The 27,886-nt window shown below is 39.1% G+C and overlaps 2 protein-coding genes across 2 annotated transcripts in view; both read left to right on the top strand.

Moving 5' to 3' along the window:
* The first annotated feature begins 178 nt into the window (after window positions 1–178).
* tubgcp5 (tubulin, gamma complex associated protein 5) lies at window positions 179–14,202 on the top strand. Its single transcript, XM_042007074.1, has 23 exons — window positions 179–530; window positions 637–690; window positions 2,123–2,231; window positions 2,432–2,528; window positions 2,622–2,701; window positions 2,783–2,918; window positions 3,065–3,182; window positions 4,134–4,223; window positions 4,389–4,482; window positions 4,567–4,819; window positions 7,309–7,511; window positions 7,596–7,711; window positions 7,793–8,061; window positions 8,157–8,355; window positions 9,336–9,524; window positions 9,629–9,811; window positions 9,915–9,999; window positions 10,085–10,205; window positions 10,517–10,668; window positions 12,822–12,947; window positions 13,382–13,464; window positions 13,625–13,725; window positions 13,855–14,202. Exons 1-23 carry the CDS (start codon window positions 397–399, stop codon window positions 13,899–13,901), a joined length of 3,039 nt encoding a protein of 1,012 aa, XP_041863008.1. The 5' UTR covers window positions 179–396; the 3' UTR covers window positions 13,902–14,202.
* Window positions 14,203–16,592: 2,390 nt separating this feature from the next.
* cyfip1 (cytoplasmic FMR1 interacting protein 1) overlaps window positions 16,593–27,886 on the top strand; it is a 33,227-nt gene continuing 21,933 nt past the window's right edge. Inside the window, exons 1-6 of the mRNA XM_042006165.1 lie at window positions 16,593–16,869; window positions 25,173–25,293; window positions 25,474–25,563; window positions 26,054–26,131; window positions 26,674–26,775; window positions 26,862–27,043. Coding sequence (XP_041862099.1) covers window positions 25,177–25,293; window positions 25,474–25,563; window positions 26,054–26,131; window positions 26,674–26,775; window positions 26,862–27,043 — 569 coding nt within the window. The 5' untranslated portion in view covers window positions 16,593–16,869; window positions 25,173–25,176. The remainder of the gene's footprint in view (window positions 16,870–25,172; window positions 25,294–25,473; window positions 25,564–26,053; window positions 26,132–26,673; window positions 26,776–26,861; window positions 27,044–27,886) is intronic.

Here is a 27,886-nt window from a genome sequence, read left to right on the forward strand (position 1 = left end):
TGGGAAATAACTAACGTTTTAATGTTTCCGTTGGAACGTGAATAATACCGGGATTTATTTTTATTAGCAAAAACAACCCTGTCACCACAAAATATAATTTTTAAACGAACATTTAAAAAAATAAAAAAAACAAATAACGTTAGCAAATGTTATTTTATTTTGCGCATGCGTACTAGTCACTGTTGTCGGACGTGAACGGGCGCGCTTTACTGAAGGGATCAAAACAATCAAAACAAGTAAAGCGTACTGCCTTTTTAATTAATTATATTTTCAGCATACTTTTGGTTGTACTTACCTCTTTGCCCTCAGAACCACAACACCAGCGGCAAGACTCACAGACAGGCAGCTACATGCAGCGTAACGTTTTCAAGCTTATGCTGCAGCGCTGACAACATAATGGCACACTGGAGCACGTTCGAAAAGGAGACAGAGAGAGAAGTAAAGAAGCTCATAACATCTATCAGCGGAATTGAAGATGAGGAAAATCAGAATTTCCAGCTTGCGTTGAAGTTTGCATGGTCAAATTTTAAGTGAGTCAACCAAATAACCGGATGAAGTTAGCTTGTTAACGGCTAACGTACAATATTAGCTAGCTGCAATAGGTGATGCTAATAATTTATTATCTTCTTTTGGCAGGTTTCATCGGTATTTGGATGTCGACAGTCATAAGGTTCAACGCAGTATAAGTGGGTGAGTGAGTCTATGGCTGGAATTGTTCTAGCATTTCCATATGCAGGGGTTTTATGGGATGGTCATTCAGGGAGATTTTGTTTTCCACACACATTTTACGAGTTGGAATGCAGCCAGCAAACATGTAAAACGGATGCGTGGATACTACCGGAGAATTTCTCAGAAGCTCTATCACATTAATCCAAGACTTGCAAATAAACAAAGAATTAAATCCAACGTACTGACAGATAAATGTTGATTAGTTTTTTTTTTCTTTTATTTATTTAAAACTACATACCTTTTGTTATCATTCAGGGCTATGACAATGAGTAAATACAAGATTACTGAAGAAACTTGATTCTCCCTCTTTCAAATCTCACATATAACAAGTGGTGTGTGTATTTTCTAACAGGGATATCTAACTCCAGTCATCAAGAGCTACTCTCCTGCAGGTTTAAGATGTGTCCCTAGTGCAACACACCTGACTCAAATCAATGGGTCATTAACAGGCTTCTGAACTTTTCATTTCAGTCAGGTGTGTTGTACTAAGGAAACATGTAAAACCTACAGGGATGTAGCGCTTGAGGACTGGAGTTGGAGATCCGTGCTCTATCCTCAAACCTTGCCTTTTTTTCAACACCAGAAAGAGACCTGTTGCTGCCATTTTCATGTCTTTATGTGATTATGATATTATAGTTATACTCATATAACTTTGCAATGTGTACAAGCTCTTGATACCATCTACCATGGTGCATAAAGGTTCATCACAAATTGCCCACATTTCTCACACCACTGCCTACTTTCTGTATGCTCATGTTGGATGGTTTTCTTTGTCCTCTCATAGACTCAAGCACTGAAAAAATCTTTATTTTTAAATCTGTTTTTGGTTAGCACCCAAGTTATCTACAGATATCCATAAAAGGTATTGGAACTTGCTGTCTTCTCGTGTTCGCTGTACTTTTTTAAAATAGTTCTCTCTCTTTTATTTATTTTTTCATTCAATACCCCAGTTTTCTGCCCCTCCAAAAAAGTCCAAATAAAAATAGAAAATTCATTTTTCCAGGCTAATTTTGATCAATCCCTGTTTGTAAGGGATTTAACCACACTTCTTCAGATGTATCTATCCCCATTTCTCGTCTTTTTTATAGCATTTCTTTAATCTGGATGTTGGATTGTTCAACATTCTGTTGAGCCCATATGCCTTTCTACACATGTAATCATTCATGCCAGTATAAAGCGATAAGGTGATAAGAATGATAAGGTGGTCAGCGAAAAACGTTCACTTCTACCGAGCTTGAAAGAAAATTGACATGCCTTATGAATGCCTGTGGTTGGAAAAGCCATCTTTAGTATGTACTAAATAAGCTTCCATCTGATTCTTAATTTTCTATGTGATATTGCATTAGAAGTCATTTGCGCAGTCTTGTTATACATCGTCTTTCATGTTTTCCAGAATCTATGAGAAGCTCATGGTCCACTCAGACCTGAGTAAAGCTGGAAGTTGGATGAGACTGACTGAAGAGTTCCTGAACTCACCACTACCTAATACTGATGGAACAAAGGTAAGTAAAGACTAAATGCTCTATGAGAAGACAGAAAATGAGCTTGTCGGGTGTGTGAGCTTAGAGTGACATCATTGCTCAATGCATTTCTTCATGTCCTCTTTTTCTATTTTTTCCCGGCATGATAAAGCTACAACATCCTGACCATAAATGTGCAAATATTATTGCAAACTATGAAAGGAAACTTTGTACCCTGACAGACGGATACACACTACAGCATGCTGTCACTGCTGCTTTTCTTATCGGGGTCACCATCTAACACAAGCTTTACTGAGAGACCCAGGCTGAAGGAAGCCGGTGAGCTGATGTTTCACTTGTATATTTAATATGGTTTTGAATCTCTCGACATACTCCCATTAATCAGTGTCTCTTTAACTTTTTTCTGCTCAGAACCAGAGGACAACTTTGACTGGGCTAAATATCTGATGGAGGGTGAGGATACAGACATTGGGCCATACCCTGATACCCCTGTGAGTAAATCATCACCATACATACTTTTTGTGGATTACAATGCTTGTATGCACAAAGGACATAATCTGAATGCTTTTTAGGAGTGGTCTGAAGACGAGAGCGAGGATGATGGCAGTCAGCAGCCAATCAGCAGGGAGGACTCTGGGATTCAGTTGGATAGAACCCCCCAGGAGGACCAGGATGTCACCAGCAAGACAGTTCCAGTCACATGGACAGGTGTGAGCCATTCAGAACGGAAAAAAAAACGTAATATTATAGAGAATATAGAGAAGTTTTTATGATTTGGTAACATTGAGATCAGACAACCAGTATGAGGATTTATGTTGTTTCTTAAAGCTATTTTTATATATACGCCTTTCTAGTGGGTGAGCCAGATGCCCGGGCCTGGCTTGAGCAGCATATCGTGACACCATACTGGGTGGCTCATGCTCCTCGTTTTTCTCACAGCTTGCATTTACACTCCAACTTACTCAACGTTTGGTAAGATTTCATTCTTTTATTAGCTCTGTTCTGTTCGAATCTGTTAAACTGTCTTACTTTATACATTTACAGTAACACAGGAAATAAATGCAGCAATTTATTGAAACATGCAAACATTTATGGAAATACAGTAAATAAGTAAAACGGTTTGTACAATTCTTAACGTCAGTATTTGGTCTGAGCCACTTTATTCTTTAACACAGTCTGAACTCTCATTGACAAGTTTTCTTGTCATTTCTTTAAGTAGTCTTCAGCTATAGTTCTCCAGATTTCTTGAAGGACTTTCCAAAACTCTTCTTTGGATGTTGGCTGCTTTTTGTTTTGTTCCTTGTCCAGATAGTCTCATGCTCCTTCAGTAAAGTTGAGGTCTCAGCTCTGGGGAGGATTCAACCCTCAATCAGACCTGTTGCCACTGATTTTCAGTCCAGTTCTTTTGTACTTTACCTCAGCCTTTCCTTCCCTATTCCCTTCCTAATGAGTGGCTTCCTGGCAGCCGTCCTTCCATGGAGACCATTTCTGAAGAAGCTTCTGTGGATGAAATGTCTAGATTTGTTATATTTTTGTCCAGTTTCTTCAGCAGTTTTTAAGGACACACTGCAACCCATTCTGAGATACTGGTTAACCCCTCAAGTTTGCTGCCTTTTTATGCTTTAATGATTCATAGGCTGGTATTAAGTAGCTTAATAAAGAAAAGTTAAAGAGTATTAGAACATTGAAAAACATTTTTATTGGAAGTCTCAAATATATGTGAAATAACTTGTTTCATTTGTGCAGGAAAATCTCCCACATATGCTAATCAAATGCTAAATTTAAAAGTAACCAGACAAATCTAATGTGCTTGTATATCAGTGGGTTGTTTAAAGACGTTATAACTGCCATATATAACTGCTGTTAATGTGCTGTAATGATTTGGGATGTTCACATATTTGTACTCGGCGCCTCTCTTCTCAGGGATCAGCACTTGTATAACACTGACCCACTGTATCTGCCAGAAGAAAAGGCCTTTGTCACAGAAACCCAAGTAATACGAGAGACATTGTGGTAAGACTACTGATGCTGCAGTGTGAGACTCTACTTTTCTCTACATAAAAGAATTGATCTTCTGCTTTTTCTCTCACGTTTTACTCTCCTGCATGCCCAGACATTTGAATCCTTGTTTGATTGATTCGATAAGAATAATTTACATGTATGGTTTTTATGTTACAGGCTCCTCTCTGGTGTGAAGAAACACTTTATATTCCAGCATCATGATGGAAAAGTGTCAGTGAGGACTAATGTGGTGGTAACTCATCTGACCGGTGTAAGTTAGAAATCTGGAAGTTACTGGTATCTTTGTAGAGAAGATGTTCTGTTTAATGAAGGAATGTTTTTTCTTCTTCTGCAGAACTGCCTGCGCTCTGTGTTGGAGCATATCGCTGTGTATGGGCAGGCTGTGTTCAGGCTGCAGCGGTTCATAGACGAGGTGACGGGGTACAGCTCGGAGCCCTGCCCACCAGGGTCCGGTTCCTCACACAGCTCCAGGAAGGGCTCAGATCCTCCTTTCAGGACCTACCAGGCTTTTGTGTGGGCCCTTAACAAGTACTTTACCAGCTTCAAAGAAGAGCTGACGAGAATTGAAAGAAAGATCATATGCAATGGTAAGTGAAGCTAGGTTTAGGAAGGTTTAATCATGTGGGTGCATCACAGTGTAATGTCAGATCGATCACCAGTTTAGTTGTTGATGCTTCAGCTCCTTTCAGCCAAATTATGAGGACAAGGTTTTCAGTATTACCAGGACGTTGTCACATTAAGCGGAGTGCTTCTCTTGTAAGGGTTTTTAAGTTGCAGTAGGTTAACACTACATGAGTTACATAAAGCAGATAGAAATCAGTCACACAGCATGTCTGACTGATCTCTATCAAACAGTCAAAGCCAAATTCACAATGCAAGATTTGAAGCCTGTTTTTCATGTTATGAGGAAATGGCTCAGATCTGATGCAAATCTACAGGTTAAATGATGGAATCACTTGTTATGTGTGAATGCTTAAAATATGTCATTTGTAAGGTTTGCAGACTGAATTTTACTTTGTTTGCCATTTTAAGGCAGTTATTGGGGGAGGAGATGATGGATATGGGACTACAGCCAAAGAGAGAGCAAGAGATGGAGTCAGGGGACAGAACAGTAATACAATCATGACCAAAATCACAGTGAAGAAACCTTTCACTTCTCAAGAAATGGAGTTGAAAGAGCTCCTTGTACAGACAACAGCATTAGATTCATGCAGTACAGAAGATCTTTGCACACACTAGGAAGCACCAGTCCTAACATGTAGCATGCCAAAATCATGGTAAACTAAACAATTATAACCCTAAGCAGTTATATGGGAATGCAACAAAATGATGAATCACCATCTGCTTTAGCTTCTGCTAATTTCTCCACTTCAAGCAAACCACCCAAACAAGGTGTCATATGAAAACAGAGAAAAGAGAGAGGGACAACAACTCTGTGAGCTAGCAGCCAAAGAGTAGCAAATAAAACAATCACGTTATCATAAATCATGTCTTACTTTTTCTGTTTTGTGGTCAAAACTTCTGTTCCAGTTAGAAAACCTCTGCTAATGTGTTCTCCTATGACTGCCTTTGTTTGAAATGAATCATGAAGGTCCTGCTATAGTGAAGTATTCACTCTTACACGATAGACTATCTTGGGCTTCACTTCTTTCTGGACCCTCATGGTGTTTCTAAGGTGAATTTGGGGGCTATCCCTCCATTTTCCTGACTGACCATTCATAGAGGTGTCCATCATCAACATCGGCCTATTTTTTAGCTTCTACCTTTGCACAGTTCCTCATCAGACATTACTTTACTCCTTCCTAGATGAACTGGGCTGCTGTCCTCTGGTTTTCACTAAAAGTAATATGATTTTCTTTTAGGTTTTCCATTTGAGTTTATTCTGGCACAATAACACATATCTTGATTCTAACACTTATGTAATAATCTCGCATGTCTCAGCTTTCTTTTCAGACCAACATTTTACATGCATCTCCTGTAGTTGTGAAGATGTACAGAATTTATTTTGGATATATATTTTCAGACGAGAGGCAGAAAATATAGGCCTCGTCAAGAAGAGGTTAAAATCAGGATGGGAGGCTGTGCGGCAGGTTAGCACTGAGGTGTGAAAAACTACTGGTCCCCATGTAGTGAGGAAGATGCAACGATCTGACATCAATGATATCTTGTGTGAACTTTACAGCTGCCATGCAGACAAATCTCTCATCGTTTATGTTCCATTCTACGCGATTCAAGCAGCTTCTGGTGATTCAGTCTGTTTTTTCTCACCCGGCTATAGAAGAGAAATGGCTGTTTCTCTCCATGGAAACATTGAGAAGACATGAGTGTTCTCAATGTTTAATCAGTCGTCTGATGATGCTTTAGTTTCTGAATCATGTGTGTTTATATGCTTAATTTCCTTTTCATGTCCCCTACCCACCGGTCGCCATTTTCTTAACAATCGGATACATTCTGTAGATCAGCATTCACAAGCGCCAACAGCAACTCTAACCACAAACCATTTTTAAATCTGTATTTGTAATTTTTTTGTTGTTCATGTTTCCAACCCTGAAATCAGACAGTGACCTCATTTGTTATTCATACTCATACATCCACTTTGAAATATACAGACTGGATGCTGCACAAGCTCCTTCAATGAAAGGAAAAAATGGAAATTACAAAGTTTTTGTTTAGTCTCGTTGGTTTTCTTGTCAGTCTTTAGTCTCTGGGCTTTATGCCAGCAGCATGTTGATGCCTGGCTGAAACCATCTTAGCTGTCTAAACACAAAGAGCCCGTTACACAGAGGCATGACTCTTAATCAGCTCTGGAACGTCTTTGGTTAAAACAAGGAATGCAAGTCTGACTTAATTACGAGGGTTTGGTGATATTTAGCTTTGCATATAAGCTGGGTAGAAAGAAACTGCTGCAGCATACAGTTAACATTAAAAAATCCACCTTCTTGTTCTAAAATGATGTCTAAAATAGAAACCTATTCATCTTGTTTTCCTGTCTTTATTTTTTAAGTTTATTTTTTTAAGTGATATCTCTGATATACTTTATGTGAATCAGAGACTAACAAGTTGTTTTCTTTTGCAGATGAGACGGTGACACTGTCTGGAGTTCTGGAGCGACTCAGTCCTCACTTGGCTCAGATCAAAATGCTCCACAAAGTCTTTTGCACGGGAGTCGCTGAGGTTCCACCCGCCACCTCAAACGTTGTGCGGGCTTCTCATTTGCTCAACACTCTCTACAAGGCAATCATCGAGTATGACAGTGTTGGAGAAGCATCAGAGCAAGCGGTGAGCATCTATTCAGCTTGTAATTTATGGATATTTTATGGAGGAAACAAACATCTAGATGTATCTTTATTCTTTCTGTACCAGGTGGCTCTGCTTTTTTCTCTGTGGACAGAGACAGTCAGACCATATTTAGAGATTGTGGATGAGTGGATTGTTCATGGCCATTTGTTTGACCCTGCCAAAGAATTCATCATCCAAAGGTACGTGGCTGAAATTGGTAACTTGAATCATATTGAAAATTTTTTTTTTCAGCATATTGTTTTTTTTTTTTTCTTGTAAAGAAACAAGGACGTCCCAGTAAACCACAGAGACTTCTGGTACGCCACCTACACACTGTACAGCGTGTCGGAGACGGTGGATAATGAGGAGAAGCTGAACGATGCAGCCAGCGGGAGCTCAGGAGGGGAGCAGGGTTCCAGCAACAGGCAGCTCACCATGGTGTCCTTCCTCAAACCTGTCCTGAAGCAGATCATCATGGCTGGGAAATCCATGCAGTTGCTTAGAAATCTGGACTGTAAAGAGGCCGAGAAGTCAGAAAGATCCTCCAGAGGTCTGGATTTGCTCCACCAATGCGTAACGGCATCTGTGCATGTTTCCATGGTTTTTCCTGGTAAATTAAACAAATGATCAAATTTTGCATTGCAGATGCAGAGAGGAAGAGTTTGTACACACTGTTTCTGGAGTCAGTGCAGTCTCGTCTCTGCAGCCGAGAGGGATCTCCGACGGAGACAGTGACTGAACAGCAGGCCACTAAGAGGAGTCTGATAAAGATGCAATCCATCATGGCTCGCCACCTGGAGATTGATGACGTCCATGATCCGTTACTGGCCATCAACTTTGCCAGGTGAGCAGTAGACCTTATCTATCAGTCTTGGGCCCTCATTTATCAATGGTTCGTAGAAACTGATCTGAATTCCGTCCAACGAATGACATTCAGAATAGCTGTAAGTACAAAAAAATCCAGATTCATCAGATATGTGGAAGACCAGTTGTACGCACGTTAGGTAGTATCCAGACATCCAGACAAGACATATCTGCAGCTGGAGGACAGAAACCAACAAAACTTCCTCCTGGATGTTGTATTTTTATCCCGTAAAGCTCTTTGGTTAACCTTGATTTCAAATGTTTAGTAGAGACTTGATTTGACGTAACTTGTACAAATATTCTTAGCATTATTGCAGTACTATCATCGGATCTGATTTGGAGTTTTTCAAGAGAAATAAATGTGTTTTAGTCCAGAAAAAAACCAAATCCACCACAGATGGTGTGATGCAGCTCAGTGATGGTCAGGGGGTGTCTAACCTGTGTCCTGTTATATGTGGGTGACCAGAGGTTCACTGGAATAGTGGTTAATATAAATTGGCAACACAGATCCCAGAACACAGCAGAATTCTTAACAAATCTGTTTTGATCAGATCAGTGTGAGAAATATTATTTAATAACATCAGATCAATGAAGATCAGTTCTCACCTGTCTGTCACAGGTGTCTTTTGTAAGTTTTGAAATCACACCTGTCTATTTATTTTTTCTAAAAGATGACTAATTGGGTTATTATCCTTTCCACCAAATACAGAATGCTGAGACATCTGCAGAAGTAATGCAGCTTCCCTGTTCTACCTCTAGATTCTGTTCATACGCAAGTCAGAGCTGTTCTCATATTTTAGAACAGTTTCTACGTATAAGTACAAGATGATAAGTTGTTGTTCTCACATACAAAATACGAAGAAATCTGTGTGTGAGAATGGTTGATAAATGAGGCCTAGAACTTGGTTGGGCTACAGCGCGTTAAAATTCAAACATCTCCACTCTTCCCTCCCTCCTCAGGCTCTATTTGGAGCAGAGTGACTTCCATGAACGGTTCTCTGGAGGTGATTTAAACGTGGACCGCTCATCTCAGTCTGTCACCTGCCAGACGTTTGAGCTCACCCTGCGTTCCTGCCTCTACCCCCACATCGAGAGAAGGTACATCGAGTGCTGTGGGAACCTCATGATAACCCTGAAAAAGGACTACAAGTAAGCATCTCTTTGGGATGATTAAGTGAAGGCAGCTTCTTTTTTTTTTCTTTTTTTTTTTTTAAAACCATATCGGCCATCAAAGCTGCTTCACGTATCCACAGGCTGCTGGAATACCTCCAGGCGATGAGGAACTACTTCCTGCTGGAAGCTGGCGACACCATGTACGACTTTTACACAGCCATCTTTGACAAGGTGCAGGAGAGGGAGAGCTGGCAGCAGCCCTCTTTCCTTAATGTGCAGCTGCAGGAGGCAGTTGGACAGCGCTACCCAGAGGACAGCAGCAGGTACTACATGCCTTTAAAAATGAAGCGTACTAAAGAAAACTGAAGGAGCTCTTATTTCATGCTTATAAAACTCAATTTTTACTCCAACATTTATTTTTTTTAGGTTGTCGGTCTTTTTGGAGACCATCGACCCTGCCAGGAAAAAGCACCCTGTGAATAATTTAGAGGTTCTGACTCTGAGTTACAAGGTAAATGGTGTAAATACATTTACTTTGATATTATTCATGCTTTCGTAACAGTTATGCTGACATTTACTTGTTTTTCTCTCCTCAGGTGCCCTGGCCTGTTGACATTGTGATCAGCTCCGAATGTCAGAAAATTTACAATCAGGTGTTTCTTCTCCTGCTGCAGATTAAATGGGCCAAATACAGTTTGGACACACTTCGATTTAGTGGTACGAGCATGGCTGAAAACTGAACTGGCTTACAGAAAACTAACATTCCAGTAGACTTCCTCTGGCTTTTCCCATTTTATATTATTTTTAACTGGAATTTTGATTACTTAGGAAGCAAAAATATTTCAGGTTTTAGTAAAATGTTTTTCTTCTTTCTCTGACATTTTATTCCACATAATGATCATTATTTAAAGAAATATTTGAATGGCAAAACAAATCCCTGTTAAATGATATATGAGTGTAGGAAAACAAGTCTGTCGGTGGTTGTCCACAAATTTGTGTTGTTGCTGACATTTGTTTTGCTTTTGTAGATTTTAAAGATGTCACAAAGAAACTGGAAGGAGCTGCAGCTGAGGAAGTAAAACTGAAAGAGCCAATAAACCAACAGATGCACAGAATGTGTCTGCTGCGAGTTAAGCTGATGCATTTTGTCAACAGCCTTCACAACTACATCATGACCAGAGTAAGAGAAGTCAAAGCCCTTCACAGCACACACGGCTAATTCATGCTAAAAAACTCGGTTGGCTGTTTTCACAAGAGGTGTTTAAATTAGTTGGAGTAACAACATGGTACTTCTAACAGTGGCTCGACTATTTTTTGTGCCAGTTATGTTACCGTGCACCCTTAAGGCCCATTTATGCTCCCTTATGTAAATAAACAGGGACGTCCATTTCAAACATCACCATCCTCATACTTCCATCTGGCCCTTACGTTACCATGGTTGTTAAGTCATTGACTCCACTAGAGGGCAGTGCTAAGTTCAGAGTTCACTCCAGCGATCCGACGTCAGTTTCAGACACCGATTGGCAGACGTAATGCGTCGCTTTAAAGTTGTTTCCACCCGTGCAACACACCCTAAACACTCACATAGCCTTTCTTGCAATTTCTACAGTTGTTGTCCTAACCTTCATTTTTCTTCTTCTTTGGTTTGTTTCTTTTGCTGGTTGCATGTCCGCCACTCTGTTCAGCTCTGCCCCCATGATTTCCGGTGGTATTGCTCTGTTTTCTGCATCAAGCAACGGATACCTAAGCTCTGTGAAAACGGACCAAATTATGCGCATAACCGATGCAGACGATGGACGAAGCTGTCTGTCTGTGTATCCGTCTTCTGCGTCGAGCATAAATGGGCCTTTAATCTGACCAATAACCCATCCAAGTCAGGTGAAAACAAACAAATCTGTTAAGGGGAAAATAGTGGTTAAATAAGTGTGCACCCTCTTACACTAATGCTTTCTTGAAGCACCTATTGGTTTAATCCTAGTATTCAATTTTCTTGTTTTAACACCCACAATAATAAATGAGACTCTGATTAACCCCAAAAAAACCTGAGCCCGTCCTTGTAGGATTTTCCCGACATTAATTGTTTCCCAGCTACATCAGAAACATGTTCACAAAAAACGTCCAAAGCATCAGAGGGATCTCATTATTGAAAGATATCAAGTCAAGAGAAGAGTAAAAAATAATGTTCCGGAGACTGGCTATAACATGGAACACAGTGAAGACGGTCATCAAAAAGTGTAGAAAACAGTGATATTGCAAAGACGAGCCAAAAACTGGTCAGGGAAGCTGCCAAGAGACCTACAGCAACACTGAAGGAGCTGCAGGAATTTCTGGAAAGTTCAGGTTGTTTCCTACGTGTGGTAACATTCTGATATATTCTCTATATGTCTGGAATTTGAGGTAGGGTTGTATTGAAGACTTTTTCTGACAAAGGAAAACGTTGAAGCCCGACTACAATTTGCAAGAAAAAAAAAGGTCTCCTAAAAATGAGGGAAAATGTGTTCTGGTATGATGAGACCAAGGTTTAACTTTTTGGCTACAAAATGAAAAGAAAAAAAAAAGTTTGCATCATCACAAAAACACATTACCCACAGTGAAGCATGGTGGTGGCAGTATCATGCTTGGGTTTGCTTTTCTTCAGCTGGAACTGGAGTTTTAGTCAAAGGGGAAGGAATTATGAGTCCAACAGAAAATCTGTAGGATGATCTGAAGAGGGCATGGAGTTAGAGAAGTCCTCACAATGTGACAGATTTGGAGTGTGTTTGGGAGGAAGAGTGGACTAATAATAAGTGAAAATGTGACATACTGACTCCTACCCAAGCAGACTGAATACTGTAATCAAATTCAAAGGTGCTTCAACAAAGTTTTGGTAAAAGGGTGTCTACACTTTTACATTTCATTTCCCTCTAACAGATTAGTTTGTTGTTGTAGTTGTTTATATTTACTCCTCATTAACGTTTGCTGCTTTCAACGGACCCTCTAGGCCTGTCACAATTCTGAAGTAATACTATAGTTGCATTTATTTTAGAGAATTTAAATCATGTCCACATAGTCTACAAAATCATCTTCATTCACCCGTAGGAAAACTGCTGAGTGAAACAGAAATGTCATGTTTTTATCGAGTGACTGACTGAGCTTATGCCCTTTTAATTTCTTCATCTCACGTCAAAGCTAACTTAGCAAACTTGGCATTTCTAAACTACAATTTTGTGTAAATTTATCAGTACTACTGTTGGAGAACTACACAGTACCACTAATCTTTACAAATATAAACCACAAATAGACATGTAAGTATTTAAATGCAGTCTTACCTGAATCTGCGTTGTGTCCTGGCAGATTTTGCACAGCACAGGACTGGAGTTTCAGCATCAAGTAAAGGAAGCAAAAGACTTGGACCAGCTGATCAAGATCCATTACCGATATTTGGCAACTATTCATGACCGCTGCCTGCTGAGGGAGAAGGTAAACAGCATGCGCACTGACTGAGGTCTTTACTCTCCTTGTGCAAAATGGTGAACGTTTACACGATCCAGCATCATTTTCCCTTATTTGAAGCTGCATTGTAACCTCAAAGACTAGTGATGTGTGGGCTGACACGTAACCTGCGGGTTGCCCATGGGTCGAGTCGGGTCTGAAGAAATTTTCACTTTAATTGCGGGCTGGGTGGGGTGGGTCATTAAATGTGCTGGTGCATTGCACGTAACCTGCAATCGTACGTCATTTGTTGTTGCCAGTTCCACTCTGCTCTCAAGCACCTTTTTCAGGCCAAATAAGATCAGCCTAATGGGGCGGTTCGTGAAAATTCGTTTGGTTGTGTGGGGTCAGAGGCTAGATTATTTTATATCTGCGGGACCTGCATCACTATCACAGAACATCAATCTGCTGTGTTTTCTCAGGTCAGTTTTGTGAAGGAGGCAATAATGAAGGTTCTGAATTTAGTCCTCATCTTCTCAGACCGATGGCAAGCTGGAGCTTGGAAGTAAGAGCTCAGCAGTAACACTATGCTACTCTTACATTTGTGGTAAAATTGTACAAGGATAGCAAATAGTTTTTTTTTGTTCCAAACATTTCATCAGATATCTTAGAAAAGTATACAGATCTGTGCTGCTGACAGCTTCTAACCAATAGTTTTCTTTCAGGATCGAGTCTATTGATAAAATGGAGTCAGATTTCAAAAACTGCCACATGTTCCTGGTGACTATACTCAATAAGGCCGTTTGTCGGGGCTCCTTTCCTCATTGTAAGTACATCTTGTTGGATTTATATATCCTGTTGATTTCCAGGATGTATAAGTTGAAACTTATTTAAATGTTTATAGTAACAGTTAATTGAAGTAATCAGGTTTGCTTTGCTTTTTCCTTTGGTACAGTGGAGTCTCTGGCCCTCTCTCTGATGGCAGGATTTGAGCAGTGCTGAGCAAACCCCCCATGTTTCAGTGTTTGAGCACTTTGGAAACGACTCCATTGTTTTGTTCTGTGTCTCATTTTATGTTTTTTCTGCTGCCATTGTTCTTGTTGACGTGTAATTTATGATGTCACTGTAGCTCTGACTGTCGGAGATGGACTCGGAGTTGGAGGAGTTATTCAGAGAACAAGCTACTGGTGTACATGCATCTCCTTTTGTATACTTTTTTTTTTTATAGAGTGTCCTTATAATTATTTTGTGTACATATATAAGTTATACAAATGAAGCACAAATAAAATTGCACATTGATGTACTTTTACTGTGTTCTGTATATTGTAATAATAAATGTTAACGATAATACTGATTTTAAAATCAGTAAATTCAAAGGTACTAATTCATGCTGGTCACATACACGCAATAGCAGTTGCTGCTTTGTGATTGGCTGATTAGATATTTGTGTCAAGGAACTGATCAGGTGCAGCTAATAAAATAGCAAGTGTATGCCATACTCTCCACAAATTTATATATCTAATGTATAGACCTAGAAATATTTATATTTAATCTGAATTAAATACTCCACACTCAGGAAAATACAAATATGTATTATCAAAAATAGGAAAACATTGAGAAATAAAATAATATTTTATCCATAAAGGGCAGTTATACTAATTTATATTATAATTAATATCCATTTCTTTAATGTAAAATCTAATTATATATTTTCATATCAATTAAGGTATTAGTATCTCTCATATATATATATGTGTGTGTGTATGTGTATATAAAGTATGACGAAATAAGGAGATTAAGACTGAGACAAAACTTAGCATTGCACAAGAATATAAGGAAGTCTCTTACAAAGACTTCTTCCTTTTTTACCCATTCACTGAGCAAGCTATGAGACTGAGATTAGCCTTATCCTATTAGACTCATTTGTGGTACGAGTTCAGTAAGGGAGGGCGCAGTGAGAGAGTCAGTGGTTACCACGGTTGTCCTGTTGTCAAAAGCCCCTTTCACAATGCCTTCTCAAAGGCTAAGTCATGCTAATACGCAAAGTTGATGTTGGTAGTGATTATGTCAAAGCTGGATTGTGTGTCTAAGTGACACCCAGCATGGTGTAACATGGCGCACTAGACAATGACTTTGTCCTCTCGCTCTGTGGCAGCATTGAACAGCTTCTGTGTTAAAAGTTGAGTCTTGAAAAAAGGGGCAGAATCACTCACTTGTTGAACATTTTTTGACAATTCTACATCCATAAAATCTAAAAACAACCCAGGCAGCCTGAATATAATTATGGTCATTAGAGGGTTAAGTGCTAACAAGAAAGTCCTGCCTTTTTAGGTTTTCTGTAGGCCGTCAGATTTTCTTACACCCAGAAGTGCATGGAAATGTGTTTCTGTGGGTCCATTTTCCTGGATGTATCCCACCCCTCACCCACTCTTTCCTGTGATTTTGTGTGGTTTTTCACAGCACTGAACAAAATGATTAAGAACATATTGATTTTTAAATAAGTACCTGTTGCAACTGACAAGGTAAGAGTCTATTTTCAACACATTAAAGCAAAGTTGTTCTTTAATTTGACAGTGTTTTTATGTATTATATTCTTTTTTATGATTATGATTATTTTTTCTTTACAAACTTCATATACAATTAATACCCTCACAATACAGTATATTGCTATTAAATTTTTTTTTTTCAAATTTTTAGATGTTTTTAGACTTGTGAACATTCTCTCAAAGAAATGTTACATTTGTGGATTTCATAGTGAACTAGGTTCAGATACCGGTACAGGTCAATACAGAATCAGACCAGTTTTAAATGTAGTGCCATCTGAGAGTCTGGAAATCAGTTTTGACTTTTGGCCTTGTCCCATGCATGCAGAGATTCCTTCTAATTCTCTGAATATTTTGATGATGTTGAAATTGTTCCACAATTTTTAGATTCAGATTGGTGAACCTCCATCCATCTAAGATGCTTTGCCTCTCTGAAATGCTCCTTTAATCTGACATTTTGTTAATAAACCTAATTTGTTCTGGAATGTTTCTCCAAAAGTTTTTGGATTTGTGCCAATTACTTTTCAGTCTTTTGTTTTGTTTTCTCGTTCAGATTTTTGGGGAAACATTGAGCTCAAACTTTTCACCATGACATAATTTTGTCCCTAAAATGTTAAAATGTATCAGTTTTAACATCTGATTTGTTGTTTATGTTCTATTGGGGATAAAATGTGGGCTTATGAGTTTTGTTAGATTTGCAAATATTTGCATTATGGTTTTCATTAACATCTTTCACAGTTTCCTACCTTTTTTTGAACTGGGTTTGTACTTTTTTTTCTAATAAGTACATGAGTATGTGTGTCCAAACTTTTGACAGGTACTGAAAAGACATGGTAAAAAAACAAGCTTAAACAATAGCAGATAAATTAGGTAAATTTAAAGTTGAAACTTACTATATTAAAAATTATATCCAGTTCTACCAATTTTTCCAGAAAAATATCCTATTTCTAGATATTTATTTGAATATTTAATTAAAATGGCTAGAATCACCATAAAAACGTATTATTTTAATTCATTTGAGTTAATATTTTATTTTTCTGTGTCACGCTGGAGGCGTGTTGGGCACTAATCACCCCCCATACATACGGGCAGGTTACTGTATGGCTACATTCCTGCGCGTGCACCTTTTATCCCTGGCGTTCCTGCCCTAGTGGAGGAGGCTAGCACCGCAGCTCTGACTAGAGTTTCCTGTTGAATTTCCCTGTTTAAGGGACAGGAACTCCCTGCTCTACTTCTCTCCCCCGCCCATGATAATAACACCGACCGAAGGAAGATTCTTTTGGCCGACGACAGAGAAAAGACACTCGGACTGAAGACGTTCAAACTTGGGACGTCTGTGGTTGCGAGAGGGACCTACATTCCGGCTTAATGGCGCAGTAGTGGAGTCCATATATACACAACTTTTCCTTGCTAACCGACAAGTCCGGGTGAGTAGGAATGATTGATCGCGAAGTTGGTTTCAGAGTGTGAGGATATCCAGCTACTTCGCCCACGGCTTAGAGAGAGAAAGAGAAAAAAAGTTTTGCATGGTTTAGGGTGTATCCTCCATAACACCACCCCGCTGAAGTTATTCATCTAAAACGAACACTTAATTTAAAATTAGCTCAGAACAATTAGCTTCACAAGGTAAACAGCTTGTTGCAAAGCAAAGCCATTTTCCTGGCTCAGAGGCCTGAGCAGTGACTAATCTCGGGCCACGGCACGGAACAGGGATAGAGCCATTACATGTAAGGGGAAGGACTTTCACACATCAAACAGCTACTTTATGAAGACTATTTTTCCCCCGTTAATGTGGATTTATTTGACCTTTTTTTAACAAGTGCCACCAGTTTAGGAGATTAACGTTTCCGCCAGGTGTGATAACAGTAGCAGCAAGAGGTGACCGAAAAAAGAAAATCCTATATCCTCAAGTTAGACAAACTGCCTGCGAAGAAAATACTTCCCTGTTTTTTTATTTTTATTATTTTCTCATTTGGAAGTTACCATTTGCCAGATGAAGTACTGTAGTGGCCAACCAGGATAGCTGTGTTCAGGAACCCGTCCTGATGTTGCATTTACTGCCCATTCCTTCACTGTAAACAGCACTTTCATACAGTCGGAAATGGGATTACAGATATTTAATAAAATAACATAACTTTTAATAACTTTTTAAAAGTCTGAAAATGTATATTGAAACCATACAGACAAAGCGTCTCTTTTGAGAACAACTCTTTGATTATTGATTTGTGATCGTCTCTTTATCAGTGTCGGTTTGAACACAATAGAGGGAAGAGAAGAAGAGGGTGAAGATACTGTATGTAAAGTCATATTGGTTGTTTGTGAGAATGCAGCAGTTATTTTTCTGTGGTTTCTTTAAGGATGTCTTAAAGCCAAATAAGAACACCCCTCAAGTGGCATAATCAAAATATGTAAAGTGTAAGGTACATTAAAGCCACATTAAAGCCACTGAAACGTGGTGAGTTTCTATTTTCTACCATTGCTTTGTGTGATGTAATATTAGGATGCATATTTGATGTAGTGATCAGATATATGTTGGAGCATACAGGAGTCCAAACAAGTAGTTATGAGATTTGAGGTGATTTGTATGTCCTGATTGGTGGATAAACTGAGATGCTTTGAGTATAAGATTTAGTGGTAAGTCCTATGTTTTCTTACATGTTTTTATAGATGAGTTTTCACACCTTCACTTGAAAAACATTTTTAACTTCCTCTAGGTTGGCATTGTTTGATGCAACAGGCTTGTGAAGTGATAAAGCGAGTGTCTTTGCAGCTTTTTGTTTTTTTTTTCTTGTTGCTATGTTTGAGATGAATGTTTTGCAGGGCATAGTTTCTTGCTTTTCTGTTGGTTCCTTACCAGATAAGGATGTTGCTTCCTCAGACATCTTCAGATAGAGCAGACTGAGTGTGATTAAATGGTAGCTTTTTTGGTACAGAGTTTGTGAAACTGTCAAATAGAGGCATTAAAAAAACTGTAAGTCATTTTGCACCCCAGTTTTTTGTTTCCCCTTTTTAAGAATAGTACTTGCATACTCTACTACTTTAAAATGCATCTTTAAACATAAAACAAGACACCCATGATGGGGATATTCGTGCATAGTGTAGGTTTTCTGTTTAACACTACTCTTGCCTTGGAATTACTGTTAATATTGAAAGTGAGACCTTTCACTATTTCATGAGAAAATATGAGCTCATTTTGAATTTGATGGCAGCAACGTGCCTCAAAGAGGTTCGAACAGGGACAGCAAAGGCATGTTGCAACTAATTAGGTTCATTGGTGAGAGGTCAGAGAACTGAATTGATATAAAAAGAGCACAGTAGAGAGGTAGAGTCTCTCAAGTGAGGATGGGCTGAGGACTGGCAATCTGGAGCAAAGCTAGAGAGACACAGTACTTGTTGAGAGGTCTATTCAGAACATTTGTGCTAAACTACATATTGCATCTGTTACACTATCATAGCCCGGCCTCTAGACAGATCTAACCCATGAAAACATCTGGAGCATCATGAAACTAAAAATCCAGCAACTAAGGTCCAGGAGCAGCTAGAATCATATATTAGACAACATTTCTCTCCAAAAGATCCAAAAAGTGGTCTCCTCAGATGTTTACATACTGCTATTCTATTCTACTATTCTATTCTAGTCATTTAGCAGACGCTTTTATCCACAGCGACTTGCATTTGAGAGTAAGAACAACACAAGCAAGAATTCAAACAAGATGGGACGTCATAATTACGTGATAGTCAGACTGCTTTGAGTCCAGTTGGACCAGGTGCTGTCATGTAGTGCTAGAGGCAGTGCATATAATTTTTTTTTTTCTTTAAGTTTTTTGTAGTTTTTGTAAGTCATTTTGTTTAAATACAAACATCACGATTTCATCAAACAATATCATCTTGGGCATAAGTGCACACAGCTTCTTCAGTACTTGGTTGAGCCAAAGAGCTGGACAAATCCTTCTGAGTAGAAGAGTTAAGCTAAGTGTGGAAATGCTCCTTAAACAACTGAGTCTTTAGCTTGCTTTTAAAAGTGGATACTGCTGTTAAAAGAAATGGAGATGCTACACAAAGGTAAACATAGACCAGTCCTCACTTCTTGGTAAGATTTTGCTTCCATCAAATTCAAGATAAGCTAATATTTTCAATGAAATAGTCTCAGTTTAAACATTTAAAATGTCTTCTATGTTCAGTTGGGAATTAAACATTGTCTTATGAGATCTGCAATTAATTGCATTTTGTTTTTATTTACATTTCATCCAAATTCAAGTTCAAATCTTGCTGCATTCACTTTACTTTGGAAATGGGAATTTGAAAAATGTTTGCACTGAAATTACTAACAAATTCTCATTTGGATTTTATTTTCTATCTACCATTAAAAACAAACAAACAAAAAAAACTGTTCAGTTTTGGTGAGAAGTAACCCTTACAAGTATGGATGCACTGTTACCACATTTGTCAAACCAAGTACAAGTGTTTACATTTAAGTACTTGTTCATACCGAGTACCGATATGGGTACAAATAAATCCCATTACAGTTCACTGGTAAGGAGTGTGGACCAGAATATTGGATACAATAACTGAGTGGTTAATTGTGTGATATATCATATGAGTCGTCCTCTAAATGTAAGGCTGGAAAACACTGTCAGAATCTTTATAAAGAAGGAGGATGTATTATGTTCACCATAATCAGCTTCTCTTGAGAGATAAGACCAAATTCATTTTTAAAATGGCCGTGATAACTTTGTTTCTGAAAGCCTGGTGATAAAATAAAACCTAAATGTAAGGCTTAAAAACTATCAGATACATCATAAATGGTTAAGATAAAGTGGTTTTTGGTGGATTCGGTTCACCGTTTTAACAAAGCACCTACATGCTCAAAATCAGCTTCTCTCACCAAGACAATGGTAAATTCAGGTTTTTAATATGGGAAGAGTAATAACTTAATATTATAATATAATAACTCGTTTAATGGCTTTAATTCACCAGATTCATTTCCATCTGTATTCTGGTGTTAAATTTAACATCCCTAGTTTATTCAGGTTTGGTAGAATCAGAACACTTTTACAAAAACCAAGAACAAGTACATGCACATAGGATCTGGCTGATACCGAATGCTGGTATAGGTATTGGTGCATCTCTACTCACAAGCAAAATTACCCTTTTAAAGCAAAGATAAATGGACTATCAGTGAAGTGCAGGGTTTATGGCCCTAATGGAGGAATTACTACTTGACCTTTGAGTCTGATCAGGTGTCCTTAATGTTCTGCAGCATGGTGTATAGCAACCTGTATCAGCTCAACACATAATCCGCAGAACCAACTGTTCTTTACTACAGGAAAAAAAAAATGTGCATCTGAGCTGGGTTTGCTGTGTGACTCTCCAGCTGTTTACTGTATGCTGTTGCCTACTGCTGTGCATCACTATATGACTAGAAACAGCCTGATGTGAACAGAGATGTTAATTCATGATAAGGAAAGAGCTAATCTGCGGTTTCTTCACCAAACTGAGCCACAGACGTTTCAATAAGACCTCAGTAAATTGTGTCAGCTTGAAGGGACAAAAAGGCACAACATGTCACCTCTGATATATTTTGCAGCTTCAGTCAGACATTTAATTAGGGAAATATTTTTCAGTAAATTGAAGCGGAGGTAATGCAAACTGTAATGTCAGAGTTGCTGAAACAGATCATTTTCCATGACATTTGATATCAGGCTAATAAACTTTTGGATCAGTTTTTGCATGATTAATCTAGGTTTTTTATTTATTTATTTACCTTTAAACAGTCTTCAGATTTTATTGCACTTACAATAACTGTCAGAGAAAAGCTGCAGCTTGACCATTAGTGTGAGTAAAACTGTTTTTTTGTGCCTAATTAAAACTATTTCTGTTATAATCGCAGCTGTAGCTTGCTGGTGAAGTAGGTCTGCTCATGTTTAACATCTGCTGCCTTTTTAAAGTTAAGTGTAAATCAAGCCTAAAATGTCAGATAATTGATCTGATTCAGGTGTCGATGAAGTCAATCACCAGGGAGTGCTGTTGGTGCTCTGCGTGGTACACCCAGGTTGCCTTCTTGAGGCTGGTTTAAGCTTCTTACTGTGTGATTACAGGAAGCCATGCAAACACATGGTGTCACTTAAAGAGGTATGACTTCTCTAATTTGTTCCCTGTCTGTCTCTCATGGGGAGACGGCTCTAGAGGGAACTGCGCATTAAAGCAAAAACCACAAAGGTTCCCCTTTTTCTTTTCTATAGCCTGTTTCTTTCCCTTTTAATGGTAACATGTAAGCTGACATGTTATTATACTTTCAACTTTTTGTCCTCTATGTCCAAGCAAAAACATGTATTTACTCTTTTGCATGTGTTTTAATCAGAGTCCAGGTTCACTATCGGTTCTTCCTCTTTAGAAGTAGATGATGCGTCACATGCTTTCAGTCCTTGAGGTTCATAGTTCCCTGTTTTGATGTCCGATTTGTAGTTAATGGTACTGCTTGCTTAACTGTTTGCAGCCAAGTTTCACCAGCTAAAAAAGAGATGTTTGACTCAATCTTTACTGTAGCGAGCCTGGACACTGCTTTGCATCTCTCTTCCCACCTAACTTCCTTCTGCTTTGACGCTCTGCAATTTGCAACTAACCACATCTATTTTTAAGTTGTGGTGTTATTATGCATTCAGTACAGTTTGACCCACTGATTTTTTTCATGTTGCAGGACCTAAGTATGATCATTTTGTTGCATATGAACATGTTGGATTGAATTGATTTCGATGTCAAAATGCAGATTCAGGTGCGGTTGCATCTGTATTTGTGTGAACTGTCAAAAAGACACATTTTAACCAGTATAGATCCAGTAAAATAATTCTGGCAAACCTGGTTTATTAAGTCACTTCAATCTTAAGGTATGGCTCACAGCTCTGAAACAACAGGAAATGAATCATTGTTCAATCTTAGAAATTTGCTACTAATCATTCATGTGATAATTAGGTGACATAATGCCTTGCTAGCAGTCTAAATGAAGTTAAATCCAACTTACTTGATAAGATGCCATCAGATGTTTATATAATATGAGGAAGAAGGCAAACCAGGCATCAACCTGTTTAACGTATCAAAGCAGCAGCTCATGAGGTGATCTGATGTAGTTGAGGTGCACATGTTTAGCTGAAATCATTATGGAGTGCATGGCTTGGTTAGTATGAAGCCATTCGATGTGTTTTATAATGAGAATTTGTTTTTCATAAGAATCCTTGACAGCTGAAAAGAGATTTTTCTGCTTGTGTACGTAACCAAGATAAAATGATGACATGTTTATTGGGATTTAGCCACCAATGAGTCAGAGGTTCCCCCCTTTTTTAAACACACACACACACACACACACACATATATAAATACACACACACACACACATTTGTATACATAAAACGTCATGCAACAGTTTTGTAGCAGTTCATCTCGTGTTTGTGGTCTGGGACAAACTTTCCTCTGTAGAGCAGGAGGTGGGTGACCCCCGCCGACCCGGATCCTGTGAACGCACTGACTGCAGGGCTTTTGTCTTGATTGTCAGTCACTGAATTGTTTTGGCTGGGTTCATCATCCATTCTGATTGCAGTTGGTTTTTTGATTGTTGTCAGTGGTGTCTAACGTGCAGCGGCAGTGAGAAAGCAAACCAAAGCATACCACACCTCATTTACTGATGCAGTAGGTCTGTTTGCATCTAACTTTACATTGCTGACTGCACACCTTACATGTGTGAGCTAGATAGCTGTTGAGGAATGTGAGAAAACATAACAGAATGATTGCATGTTATTTTTTGTTATTTTTTTTTAAATAAGGGATTTCTGTCAGGAATGTGTAGGGAAACTTTTTTTTTTAAATCTCTCACACTTGTCTGTACTTGATCCCAGTACAAAAATATACTATGGTATGCTGTAACAAATCTGTGGCCACGTAGAGGAAGTGTGTTCGGGTTAAATACAGCTCACAGACAGTGGCAAACTGGAACTGGAGTGAAGTGCATGTCAAAACAGTTGGAAACGGGCCTCTACAGGCAGGACTGGAGTCATGAAAAACTCACTTTAATCGGTGAGAAGCAGCGACCTCAGGCCAAGGTCTGAGAAAGACCACAGGAGTAAGGTCATCTTCCTGTGAGTCCAATTTTCAGCTTTGCCCAGCACCTAGTGGTTTTATGGTAAGATGGCGACCAGGAGAGGCCTACAAGCTAAAGTTTCTCACACTGACTGTTAAATTTAAAGGTGGATCAGTGATGATCGGGGGATGCTTCAGCAAGGCTGGACTCAGGCAGATGTCTTTGTGAAGGGTGCATTAATAAATCCACATGCAAGATTATTTTAGAAAATCATTTACTTCTTTATGCTAAGACTGTGCTCCCCAATTCAGAGGACTACATTAGGACAATCTTCCAGGCCCCACAACCAGGGGAAGCAAGGTCTGGATGGAGGAGCCTGTCATGGCCAGCTCCATCTCCAGATCTGAACCCTGCTGAGAACCTCTGGAATGACATCAAAAGGAAGATGGGTGGTCTCAAAACCATCAAGCAAAGCTGAGCAGTTAGATGTTTTTGTAGAAAAAGTGGTAGAAAGTTACCCAACAGCAGTTTGAGCAGTGGTCTCTTATTTTTGTCCCAAGATGTATGGTAAGCAGATTGTCATGATTCAGCACTGACCCTGCTGGTTGACACTAGACAGGAAGCATTGTACAGTCTGATGTCTCTTCGCACAAACAGGAACCTAAGCGCCATATGAAGCTCCTTCTGAGGATTTATTAAGATAAGACTCCATTCATCCCATAGACTGGGAAATTCAGGTGTTACAGCAGCAAGTAGAAAGTTGGAGTAAAGTAGGAAAAATATTCAAATATAAAAGTGGAAAAATAGTACAATAAAAATTGATTGTAAAACGTTTACAATAGAAAATTTACAATAATAGAATAAGAGTGAAAAGAAAATGTACATGCACTGACTAGCATTGTCGAAGGTCAAGTGTAGAACGTTGTGGTTTACACAGACTGATGTGGTCGAAAGAGCATGAGGGTGGAAACAAGTGTGGCCGTTGTGACAGTCTGATGGAAAAAAAGACTTCCTGAATCGCTCCTACTTGCAATTAGAGTACAGCAACCTGTTGCTGAGAGCCGCCATAGTTTCATGTAAAGGTTGGGAGGTCCAGGACACTTCCCATCCTTTTCATCAAACTGGGGGGGAACTATGGAGACCTTAAACTAGCACTATGCAACTTTTCTTACCTCTTAAAAATATGTGTTTTGACATTATGTACATTCTTTGAGTTGTTGTTGCCCCGAAGCTTCAATATCGAATTGGAATTTTGCAAAGCCATCATGTACTGTGTTGGTGCCTCCCTCCAAGTGGAGCTGCAACAGGTTCATACCTGTAATAAAATCTCTGAAGTCATGATAAAGTATTGGCCATGCTAGCAGCGTAGCTATCGGGTTTGAATCATGGGCTGATCCATCTTTTTGTTAGCTTCCAGTTATCTAAAAGCAAACTTACCATTTGGTAAATACATTGAAACTTCACTCAAAATCAGTAGAATAACTTGCTGATTCTCTATTGTATTGATTTGTGCAGTATTTTGATTTGTGTTTACTAAGTGTTTACTTTTTCCAGTTAATACTGAAATGTAAACAAAACAAAAAAAAGGATGAAGTAATTAAGTTTATGTCCTCTGCTTTTTCACAAAATGTAGTAAATGATGCTTTTTTTCTATCTTTTCAGCATCATGACGTCCACAGTGACTTTAGAGGATGCTCTCTCCAACGTGGACCTGCTGGAGGAGCTGCCGCTTCCGGACCAGCAGCCATGCATCGAGCCCCTTCCCTCCTCCGTCATGTATCAGGTGAGTTCTGACAGCGGAGTCTAAATGCTCACTAATGCTGCTACTGCTACTTTACATACAGTAGTTTCTCATCTCTGATAGAACATATTATTATTATTATTTTTTTTTTATTAACTCTTGGTGAACATTTGAGAAATGGCAGGAGTAACAACAAATAATGAATGTTTTATCCTCCCACAGCCCAACTTCAACACCAACTTTGAGGACCGGAATGCGTTTGTCACCGGCATTGCCAGATACATCGAGCAGGCCACCGTTCACTCCAGCATGGTACTCATTAGTGCTTCATAATCAGTGTCTGTTTTTTTCCCTTTTGTTTTGACCTGCTGGGAAAAATAAATTCCCTATAATGGGGTCAAAGGTCTGTTGGAACCAGGATCTAGTGATGGACTTGGCTGTCCCAGCAAAATATTTGTAATTGTCCTGCTGGCAACTCACAAGTTTAAGGCCCAGAAGCAAATAGCCCAGGGACAAACAGATCTTTTGGATCATTTCTTGACAGGAAAAGCAGGCCTTTGTGGTATAATTAGTGAAGGATAATTGCTTGGGTTTTGATCAAATAGAACTTTGTATTGGTGGATTTCTCTTCTACCCACTGGGAATAAATGACTTGAAAAGAAGCAGTGGTGCACACATTGCACAACCTGTATTAGTTTTATTGTGCCTTGTTTTTCTTTAGAAAATGTCTGCATGTTTGGAATATTCTGTTATTGACAGATAATTTGTTGATCTTGAAACACTGTTTTGTTTGCTGGAGTAGAACGACATGTTGGAGGAGGGGCAGGAGTATGCTGTCATGCTCTACACCTGGAGGAGCTGCTCTCGTGCAATACCACAGGTAAACAACTTTTCTAGAAACACCAGCTTAAAATAATGAAGAGGGTTTGCAACTGTTTTTTTTTTTTTAAAAAAAACATCACAGTTTTGTGGAAATTTTAATATTCTGCACAACATACACACCCATATATATATATATATATATATATATATATATTTCTTTTAGCTCTCAGATTTGGCTAATACATACACTCACTGACGACTTTATAAGATCCGCCTTGCTGGTACCGGGTTGGACCTCCTTTTAACTCCAGAACTGCCCTGTTTCATGTTGGCACAGATTCAACAAGGTGTTGGAATACTCAGACTGGCTTGTCTTGCACCAACAACCATGCCACTTTCAAAGTCACTTTCTTTCTCATTCAGATGCTCAGTTTGAACTTCAGAATGCCGTCTTAGTCATGTAGATGTGGTCAAATGTATTGAGTTGCTGCCATGTGATTGGCTGATTAGATATTTGTGGACAAGTGGACCTAGTAAAGTGCTTGATGAATCTACTTTTTTGGGTTTCCTAGCAATTTTGTATGTTTTTTTGTCTCTCAGGTAAAATGCAACGAACAGCCGAACAGAGTGGAAATCTATGAGAAGACTGTGGAGGTCCTTGAGCCAGAAGTCACCAAGCTGATGAACTTCATGTACTTCCAGGTACTGTCTTAAATTTCATCAGCAGGGACTATTACTGATGTTTGCGCCAACATCTGGTCTTCATAAGCCGCTTGCTGTTTCTCCAGCGCACAGCAATCGATCGTTTCTGTGGGGAGGTCCGTCGCCTGTGTCACACTGAGCGCAGAAAGGACTTCGTCTCGGAGGCGTACCTGCTGACCCTCGGAAAGTTCATCAACATGTTTGCAGTGCTGGATGAGCTAAAGAACATGAAGTGCAGCGTCAAAAACGACCACTCTGCTTACAAACGGTAGTCATACATCTGGCATTCACAGAGCTGGGATCCACTAGATGGCAGCATCTGTTAGCACTCCTGAAAATCACTTGCTGTGTCCTGCTTACCTCATTGTATGATCAGTGTTTGCTAGTATAAACTGTAAAAATGTTAATCTGTAGCTATGTGCAGGTGGGTATCAAAGAATATCCTGAAATATAAAAACATTGTTTTCATTTTGGGCTTATTTAATATCAGAAAATACTGATAAAACATGTGTAAAGTTACTCGACACTGGATTTGTAACTCTTGTATACACGCCTAATGGTGCAGCCTAGACACGTCATCAGTGATGTAACAAGGGGTCATCAAGTGTTTTGGATCATTGTACGTCATACATTCTCTCCCGGGCAAACCAGCTGGGAATGGTCAGTTCCTGGCTTAAATCTAGGTATCTTGTGTAGACCATGAATCCCCCCTTTTGGTCCACAGCCATTGTGATGCCCTTTCAGCAGCATCAGTGATGCTTTTAATGGCTCTACTAAACTTTGATTTCACTTTTTTGGTTCCCGGTGTGTGTATTAGTGTCCAGGTCCAGTTAAAACTCCATGCATAGTTCGTCAGCGTTTGGCCTTCTGGCACCCCTAAAAGCTTGTAGCTTGAAAATTTGCCTGCTGATTTATACATCTGTTACAGTAATTATTTGATACTAAAGGAAACTTTAAAACTTACTGAAGGCAATATCGGTAGTTTTTTTTTGCGTGTGTGTGTATTTACTTTTCTCCTTCACGCTGTTTGGTCTAAGGTATGCTGAATTTACAGATATGTGTCGTGTCTAGTCTTTGTGCTCAGTTTTAACTGCAGTAAGACTCACCAAGG

The sequence above is a fragment of the Melanotaenia boesemani genome, chromosome 14 (genome assembly GCF_017639745.1).
Source record: "Melanotaenia boesemani isolate fMelBoe1 chromosome 14, fMelBoe1.pri, whole genome shotgun sequence".
Taxonomy (NCBI): domain Eukaryota; kingdom Metazoa; phylum Chordata; class Actinopteri; order Atheriniformes; family Melanotaeniidae; genus Melanotaenia; species Melanotaenia boesemani.